The sequence below is a fragment of the Biomphalaria glabrata genome, chromosome 10 (genome assembly GCF_947242115.1).
Source record: "Biomphalaria glabrata chromosome 10, xgBioGlab47.1, whole genome shotgun sequence".
In the NCBI taxonomy this organism is placed as follows: Eukaryota; Metazoa; Mollusca; class Gastropoda; family Planorbidae; genus Biomphalaria; species Biomphalaria glabrata.
The window spans coordinates 40,028,645-40,038,611 of NC_074720.1; the positions used below are offsets into that span (position 1 = coordinate 40,028,645).

Below are 9,967 nucleotides of genomic sequence, written 5' to 3' on the forward strand. Positions count from 1 at the left end.
CAGCGCATCAGTCAAGTACTTATAGTATAGCCTATAGGCCATAAAGGCCGAAGCTGGCTAAACAGAACTTAACTGTATAACTCGGGATCTCAACTTCACGGATTTCAGGGTTTCGGGAAGAGGCTGTGAAAAATGACCGATTTCTGTGGCGACTGCTTGCCGCACAATGCGCCGAACGGCGTGGAAGGATTTAAGTCTAAGACATATTCATTATCTTATCTTATAAAATACAGACGTTCCTTCAAAAAAATGAAGATGATTACGACGTAAGCGTGTTCCTAGGTCAATCTAGTCATGCATGTTAACCAACGACTTAAATTCTGTCAAGTCATTGGTTTTCCTGGCTAACTAGGCAATTCATTCCGTGCTCTAATATCACCAGGAACAACGAATGTGCCCTCAACTACACGACAGATATACTGCTATAAATCTAAGGCAAGCCACTCAACGAAAGGGAGTGAATTAAGATCCTGTATTTATTAACAGTTACAAAACATACAGACAGTCACTTCAGCCATCATATTACATAAGGAGTCTTATCTTTAGTTCTTTTCCTACCCTAACCTCAATACCGACCACCGACACACTTCCCAGTGTCGCTTCAGGTCCTCAATACATTCACAGCACCTGCAGATCGCTTCAGCCGGATCTACAAAAATTCTTTCTTCTTGTATCAACATGTCTATCACTTGCGTTGAATGGTGCATTGGTGCGCACCATAAGCGTCACCGGAAGTAGTGATAACAAAAAGATTGACAAAGCACGCCATGTAATGAAGAAAGCTGTGTCACTGTAACCCTTTATTGTCATTTTCTACACCTTTCTTCTAAGTTTAGCCTGAAAATGTGTTTCTGTGTACAGAAAATTAAGTTCTATCTTGAAATACATTGCAACAGTTAACTATTAGAATAATCGATCAAACAGAAAAAAAAAGCTCTTACTAGAAAACAACCTTTGGTAAGGCAGGCAACTCAACGAAGTTCTACAGTAAATAAGTGTGTTTAGTTACCAGGACAAACACATAACAGCCTTCTGCATTCCAAACAGTCTTGTTACTAATTCTACCAGTTCTTTCACCAACAACCTGAATACGGACTAACGACAGCTTCGCTCCAGGTCCCCTCTACAGTCTTCGGGCAGCACAAAAGAAGGCTCTTTAGTTTCCACCAATTCAGACTCTTCACAATACACAGTTCTTTCCTCTATTCTAGCGTCTTCCTGTTCTGGTTCAATAGTGCGCTCATCCGCATCACAAGTACTTTGCAAGGCAGGGTTACAGCAGTATCAACTAATTTAACATAGGGGTTGCCCGTCAATTTGTTTTGCACTATACAATTAGCTATAATTTTTTGTATCGTATGTGCATTTAGGTTTACCGCCCAGCTACGATGCCGCCCATGGAGTTAGTAACCCGACCTTTGACACCATCTACTCTCCGCCGATGTCAGAGCCCACTGTCTCCCCACCATATTATGGATACGTAAGTTAATTGTGTGTGTGTGATTTTTTTTAAAGCAGCTGTCCTCTTTAAAAAAATCTCGACATTATATGGCGACCCCATACGTAAAATTATTTTAGTTCATAACTTAAGTAACTGCTTTGACTTAGCTAATGTTATGAAATCGTACAAATAATGTATACATCTGATAAACATGATATATTTTTATTGTAGGGAACTGAACATAGCAGGAGCTTTATGTAATTATATTTTGTTTAAACGATTTTTCCTACACGTAATTAAATTAGAAATAAAAGAAATTGTATTAAATAACTTTTATTTACTTTTTCTTATCTTCTTATCTTATAAAGTAGAGACGTTATATCAGCCAATGTCAATGCAAATAGTGAGCTCGTGTCTATTTCACCGGATCAGGAATTGTGGGAATATTCATTTACGTACAGTAAAATCACCATTGGCCTCCTTCAGTCGTAGAACGACTATGGTTCACCTCAGAGCACACTTCCTCTTGTGGCTGTGGAGCCCTATTTTGGAGAGACACTCCCGTCCACAAATATTGCAGGTTAAAGTGGCTTTTGCTTCTGTGGTAGAGGAGCCGGCCATTTTTCGCATTGTCCGTTTTTCTTCCAGGGTTAAGGCCCATGTTCTTTCACTGTCCATAGCTTTCTTGGTCACTGCCTCTCTCTCCACCTGGTGCGGTCTAGAGCTATGCCTTTCCAATGGTCAGTATTAATGTTCACTGACTTGAGGTCCGGTTTTATTACATCTATGTAACAGAGGTGGGGGCAAAGTAGAATATTAAAATAGGAAGTAGCCCTTCCAGACTTTGCACTATTATTGAATATATTAATTAAAGTGTTGGGCAGTGGCGTTAGATTTTTTGATAATAATAATAATTAATAACAATAATAATAAATAAGTACGCGTTGCGGAAGTACTCTACTAGATAAAACATTGTTGTTGGTTTTTGTTTTTTTTAATATTATTTTCTTGTTTAATATTACTGTATGTACTAACTCGTGAAGATCTATTAATTCACACTATAAGTCGACCGTAATTGTTTATTTTTTATTGCCGAGACATTTCTTCTGATGAACCTTTTGACTGGTTAATGCTGACTGCATACCTTCCAAGAAATATCCATAGATCAGTCCTCACCCACAATTAGAAAAGGCCTGGGTCTGGGTCTGGGCTATGTTCAGGGACAATTGTCTCTTTCGATTGTTCAAATTTAGATTCCTTACAAATTCGTCCTCGATTTTCTATTTTTCTAGAATTTTGACATAATGCATATCTTCGGGGGGATAAAATAAAACACTACCTAATTGGCCACACAATCAAAGCCCTGGTTTGACAGTTATAATCTTTCAATATATAATCATCTTAAAATTAAAATTGTCTTGTCTTATTATTTTCAACAAAGTATCATCAGTAATTATCGAATTCGACTCATGATTCGACTCGAATTATTTTTGTATTCAGTTCATCGATACAAATACATGAACATTTTGCGCACAGTCTTATGTAGAAATCATTGGCTAAGCTAGCCCGTGTAAACCTTAACATCAACAGCAAGGAAACTGTTATTCAATAGATTCCAGCACACATTGACTTAGTTGGCAATAAAAAAAAAGCAGATCTACTGGCCAAAGATGGAAGAATAAACAAACAAATGTAAAATTCCTCCCTACCCAGAAGAAATGATGAAAATGATAGAGTGTAGAATAAATGAGAATTGGACCAGCTCACATCCCAATTACAAGTAAAGGACGCCCATTATAAGCTATCTCGACATGACCGGACACAACAGAATGAAACAATATATGTTCAGAAGCCTACAGTCGGGACGAGCGAAACTTGCCCTTGTGGAGCATCTCCAGAGAATGTTGACCATGTCCTTCAAAGCTGCATACTATATCAAGAGGCCCGAACAAGAATCCGGCCCCAAAACCCCACGATAGAACAAAAACTTTACGGAGAACTGACTGATCTGGAAACCACTGTGCGGTTTATCTCAGATATAGAAATACTGACCTGAACTGCCTGATCTGGAAACCACTGTGCGGTTTATCTCAGATATAGAAATACTGACCTGAACTGCCTGATCTGAAAACCACTGTGCGGTTTATCTCAGATATAGAAATACTGATCTGAACTGCCTGATCTGGAAACCACTGTGCGGTTTATCTCAGATATAGAAATACTGACCAGAACTGCCTGATCTGGAAACCACTGTGCGGTTTATCTCAGATATAGAAATACTGACCTGAACTGCCTGATCTGAAAACCACTGTGCGGTTTATCTCAGATATAGAAATACTGACCTGAACTGCCTGATCTGAAAACCACTGTGCGGTTTATCTCAGATATAGAAATACTGACCTGAACTGCCTGATCTGAAAACCACTGTGCGGTTTATCTCAGATATAGAAATACTGACCTGAACTGCCTGATCTGGAAACCACTGTGCGGTTTATCTCAGATATAGAAATACTGACCTGAACTGCCTGATCTGGAAACCACTGTGCGGTTTATCTCAGATATAGAAATACTGACCTGAACTGCCTGATCTGAAAACCACTGTGCGGTTTATCTCAGATATAGAAATACTGATCTGAACTGCCTGATCTGGAAACCACTGTGCGGTTTATCTCAGATATAGAAATACTGACCTGAACTGCCTGATCTGGAAACCACTGTGCGGTTTATCTCAGATATAGAAATACTGACCTGAACTGCCTGATCTGGAAACCACTGTGCGGTTTATCTCAGATATAGAAATACTGACCTGAACTGCCTGATCTGGAAACCACTGTGCGGTTTATCTCAGATATAGAAATACTGACCTGAACTGCCTGATCTGAAAACCAATGTGCGGTTTATCTCAGATATAGAATTACTGATCTGAACTCTCCAATATGTAAAATGAGAACAAAGATGAAGAAAATTGGCTGAACTGTTAAAAGAAAAACATGATTATACGCAGCTCACTGCAAAGACTCCCTGCTGTTTAGAGGATTCCCAGACCTGTCGAGACGGCGATCATGAAGTGTTGTGCAGTCAAAAACACTATGAGACAGTTTCCTCTTCTTCCCCGCAGAGGGGGGCAATGTGAGTCAAAGCTTGACCATAGCCTTGCAAAATATGAGCCAATAATTTTTTTCCCGTGGTGGAGGCTGGCCAGACCTGAGCAAGCTTTTACAGCACAGTGCAGGACAGGGGGAGTAAACAGTGGCAAGTTTAATCATCAGGATGAATGAGGTGGGACTACAAAAATTCCTTGTTCCAGAGAATCATTGAGTGTCTGTGTGTCAGTCCACTCATAGTCTATAGATATGGATGTACCTGACTAGATGACTTGGTCCATTTAGGGAACAAACAAACAAATTATAATAATAATTCCACACCAATGTACATTTCTTTACCAAGGGAGTTAATTTTTACCACATTACCTCTCTACGCTAATTTTCTTTCTTATCTCCCTTCAGTCCCAGCCGGCTTATGGCAACGTCGTCTCGCAACAGCCCATGGTTAACTACACTCAAGTGACCACTGTCCCCGACAACATGACCTTGGCCATACTGTCCCTTCTGTGTTGCTGGCCTTTGGGTATTGCGGCCATCATGAAGGCCTCCGACGTAAGTCTGTCAAGCTGCTATGTTTTTCTCTATATGCTTTTAGTACATAATGCAGGCCTTGATTTGACGGGCATATATACTACTTATGATATGGTCTATTGTTTACTAAGCCTGTAAGTTATTTCATTACAAAAATAGATAGATAGATAGATAGATAGATAGATAGATAGATAGATAGATAGATAGATAGATAGATAGATAGACAGACAGACAGACAGACAGACAGACAGATAGACAGACAGACAGACAGACAGACAGACAGACAGACAGACAGATAGATAGATAGATAGATAGATAGATAGTACTACAGACCATGATGTAAAATATATAAGCAAATAACCTATACAAATTGCTAGGTAAATATATCAACAGCAGGTATGTAGGTAATTTAATTAATAGTTAGGTAGGTAATGTATTTAATAGGTAGGTACGTAGGTAACTTATTTAATACGTAGGTTGGTAGGTAACGTATTAAATAGGTAGGTAGGTAACTTATTTAATACGTAGGTTGGTAAGTAACGTATTAAATAGGTAGGTAGGTAACTTATTTAATACGTAGGTAGGTAGTCAAGGGAATTAGGTGAAGAGCAGTTCGTAAAGTGGGCATGTTGGTAGAATAGGAAAAAAATACAAGTGTGTGGTTATGCTAATACCTAGGTTGATGGCGAGGTAATTATGTGGTTTGGTAATTAACAACACGTCTCCTTCAAAAACTGACCTCTCTCAACAGTCTCGAGCAGCCCTGGCCAGAAATGACATCCCGACTGCTCTCGCTGACGCCAACGACGCCAAAAGATATTCTTGCCTGGGCATCGGGTTTGGCGTCTTCTCCATTGTCGTCACTGTCATCATCCTGGTGGTGGTGTTCACGTCACTCAACATCTACAGCTATTAAATTTAGGTCAGCACTGTCTAATACTACGTAGTAGTGATACGTGTGGACTATTGTTCTGTAACTAGCATTGAGTATTTTTTATTTGTACCATTTAAAACAAAATTGGTTTACATTTTATGCATATCTATGACGTTTCTGTTTGTAAATTAGGCCTACTATGAAAGAATAATGAACAATATTTATTAAAAGAACTTCATTGTTTGCTAATAGTACAATTGCGACAATATCTTTAATTTTTTGAGGTTTCACCAACACTTCACCTCATCTATCCTTTGGTCTGTTGAACCGTTGGGGCACCACACATGATATGTCGACCGTCTTCCTCCATTCCACTCTGTCCATTAATTTAAGTAAAATCGTTGGTGTTTAGGGTATTGTAGTAATTTAAAAAATTAACAAATGTAAGGCCGATACTCAAAAAACGCAAAGGTCGTGTCAACCAAACAAGAAATCATTTTAAAGGGAAAGAATCCCATCCCACTTCATTTGTATTGTTTGTTTCGAGTGCTCTTCTCTTTGTTGAACTTTGTAACCAAAAGCAACACAATTCTAATATATATGAATTTATGAGCTCAAATTTACATATTATTTCTTGAAAAATTTTATGACATGACATTTTGGTTTACTTAATTAGCATTTTGTAAATATTCACGTTTTTGTAAAGCACTTAATTACAAGAATACAACTTCTATTTGTTAATGGTTAAATGTAGATCTAGATCTAGCTACGAAAAAAAAAAGGCACTGTACTTTCATAAGATATGCATATGATTTCTGATTTGTATAAATATTGAATAAAATATTTATTTATAAAAAGAATATAGAAAAACTGTATTGTCCTTAACGTATTTATGTCTGACTATGTGTAGACATGTGTACAACCTTCTGTCCAGGGGCGGACTGGCTATATGGGCAAACGGGCAAATGCCCGGTGGGCCGGTACTAAATGGGCCGGTCTGGTCGCAACCAAAGAAAAAAAAATTCAATGCAGACAACTTAAAAAAAAAAAGTGACAGCAGCAAGACACAAAGGCCCCAACACGTTTTCTTTTTTTTTTTTTTTTAAATTCTTATTACAATTAATTTTGTTTGAAATTCAACAAGAATATCAACAAAAAAAAAAATACACTGTACTTATTATCATTTGCAAAACGTTAGACCGTACTTTCTGCTATTCTTGTGGGAAGCGTGGTCGAGGGGCCAAGTGCGCTTGGCTTGGCTACCTAGAAGGGGGCTCGAGCTTCGACACCCGACTCGGGCAGAGTTGTGTTTACTGAGCGCCTAAAGGCAGCACGGAAAACCAACTCCTAGATACCCCCTCCCCCACACTGGTCCACAAATGAGCTTGGACCAAAAGCGCTCTGAGCATGCTGTAAGCATGAAAGTAGCGCTATATAAAAGCTATAATAATAATATAATAATATGTACGAGCGGCATGGACTGCTTTGATGTCTTCGAGGTTGTGTTTGGCCTAATCATTTTGCTGGTCGGCATGGGCCTTTAATGGCACTCCCATTTTTTTTGCTCCTTCCCTCCCCCGTCTTTTAGTGGTTCCATTGAAATTTAACCAAAAAAAGGGATGAGAGAGGTTAAGTTAGAAAACATTGATATAACGCAGCAAAAAAAAAAAAAGATATGCGCGACAATTAGCTCTTTAACAATACTTAATAGAAAACTAACTTTAACACATACACACAGCCGCGAAATAGCAAACCACCCAACTTATTCACAGCTCAATATGGGTTTAAAGCTCTACTTTCTGCGAGTTGAAAAGAAAAAGTTTCTTTTTGTTTATTTTTTAATAACATAGATCTAAAAATACTACACTTAAGGCTAAGGCTTACAAAAAAAAAATTTAATTAAAAAATAAATCTAGATCTAAATCAATTTTTATCCTGTTATAATTAATGGCAAACTTATGCTTAGTATGAAGTCATTAACGATGAAAATAATTACAATAATTTATATAGCGCTGTCACATCCGATATTTAATGAAAGGAGATTTATATTTTAAATAATGGGTCATGGTATATTCATATACAAATCGCGTTTTTGAGAATGTACTAGGAGGAAGCAAGAGCTTTTCACATTAAGTAAGTGCCTCTCTAACCGTTCTGCTTCCTCTTATCTTTTAATGGAATGGGTTGCCTGAGTCAGGCAAGAAAACCAATGATTTAGCATATTTTAAGTCACAGATCAACATGCATGACTAGATTAATACATGAAATGCGTAAGACGTAACAATCTTATTTTTTGAAGAAACGTCTGTAATCTATAAGTAACACCAAAAAGCTTCAAACTCATTAGGCTGCTATTGTATTGTTTATAGTTTTCAGACTACATACATGTATAAATAGAATACATTATGTAATCCTACGCAAGCATACATCCAGTTTTCGATGCGTTATCAAATTTTATATATTTTGTAGAGAATTAGGCTTACACCTATAATACATGGGCGTAGCCGGGAGGGGAGGGTCTTCAAACCATCATTTGCCTCAGACCTCATTGTCTGAAAGGGTAACTTTACTTACTGCCCCAGTGCAGCACACGTAAACAAACTAAAGTCACCAAATTTCATGAGCGTACCCAAATGGGTTTTTGTGGTTTCCCATCCCCCTCCAATACAAAAACTAAAGCATTTTACCATTTTCTACCAGTCGCTGGACTCAAGGAATTGGACCACCAAGGCCATCAGACGTCATCTAGCATTTGGAGCACTGTGGGACATGTAGAGCACACTGGTCATCCACTGCACCCCAAACCAGCACCAGTTGTCTGTACTCTGTTCTGCCACTGGATCTAGCTGGCAAGGGGCGAGAGAGTGAGACTGATGCAGTGCAAATCTCCCTCACTTTAATTAATTTTCATCGCGCAAGACACATTCTCACATGCTCATCAATAAAAAAAGCCCTGTGGTGATAGGCAAGTGGTGAAGTGGCAGGTGTGGATACACTGGCAGCCATAGCTACGAACCTACACGTAGGCGGCCCAGACCATGTGGACGCTTGCCAGGGACTGGGACAGCACTGGAACTGGGCAGCCGTTTGAGCGACTAAGCAGCCCTTTTTAGGAATGCACTGCTTACCTCCTAAGCATGAGGAAGGGGCTAGAAAAGGTGCCCTAAACATTGCCTGTCCCCCATTAACCCGGTCAGTCCCCCGCGACTGGCGGGGATCCCGATGGTTGATTCATGTTCTTTTTTTACTATTCGACTTCTGCGCCTGATATAGCTAGTAGCTCTCTTTTACGTCACGAATGTTAAATGCAGTATCATGATCCGGTAATTTGAAAATGTAATTCTTATTCATATTTTTAAAAGTTTAATTTATTACATTTAAATATGTTCGGGAAAACTTATCAACAATGTTTCGGATTAAACTTTTTTAAAAACCTGTCTTAGACTTCTTCACCTTCCTATTCCTTAGTCTGTTGGAATGTTGCGGTACCACACATGAGCTGTCCACCGTCTTTCTCCACTTTTCTCTCTTTCGCCTTGACTAAAATCTCTTGTAATGACAGACCAGTCCGTCCATTCTTTGATGTTGTCTTCCCACATCGCTTTCTCTCCCTTCTTTTCCGTGGTACTGCAGGGAGGTAATTGCGTCGACTTTGCGAGCCCTGAGAACCTCGTGATACGGCCATGCAGTTTGCGTTGCCTGACTGTGGTCAGCCGGTCATTCTCGGGCCAAATAGTCAATGTCCCTCACTTCTTGTCCTAGACATGCCTATCTGTGTGCTAGTGTGTACATCAGCACACATGCATTGCCTAGTTTAGCATTGGTGTGTCAATGCTGTTACTCGTGGATTCTACAACACCACATCTTTACATTGAACATAAAGAACATTCTTTTAAAAATTAACGAAATGTACCGAGACTTGGAAAGACAAGAACATGAAAAGCATTTTATTAATGAGTTTAATTAAATGTAGAAAAAGATATGGATGTCATAAAATTACAAATGGAATTAGAATAC

General features: G+C 38.8%; 1 protein-coding gene across 1 annotated transcript in view; it reads left to right on the forward strand.

The window, feature by feature from the left end:
* LOC106075627 (proline rich transmembrane protein 1B-like) overlaps positions 1 to 6,820 on the forward strand; it is an 11,953-nt gene extending 5,133 nt beyond the window's left edge. The window contains exons 2-4 of the mRNA XM_056044368.1: positions 1,371 to 1,480; positions 4,948 to 5,097; positions 5,828 to 6,820. Coding sequence (XP_055900343.1) covers positions 1,371 to 1,480; positions 4,948 to 5,097; positions 5,828 to 5,992 — 425 coding nt within the window. The 3' untranslated portion in view covers positions 5,993 to 6,820. The remainder of the gene's footprint in view (positions 1 to 1,370; positions 1,481 to 4,947; positions 5,098 to 5,827) is intronic.
* Positions 6,821 to 9,967: the final 3,147 nt, after the last annotated feature.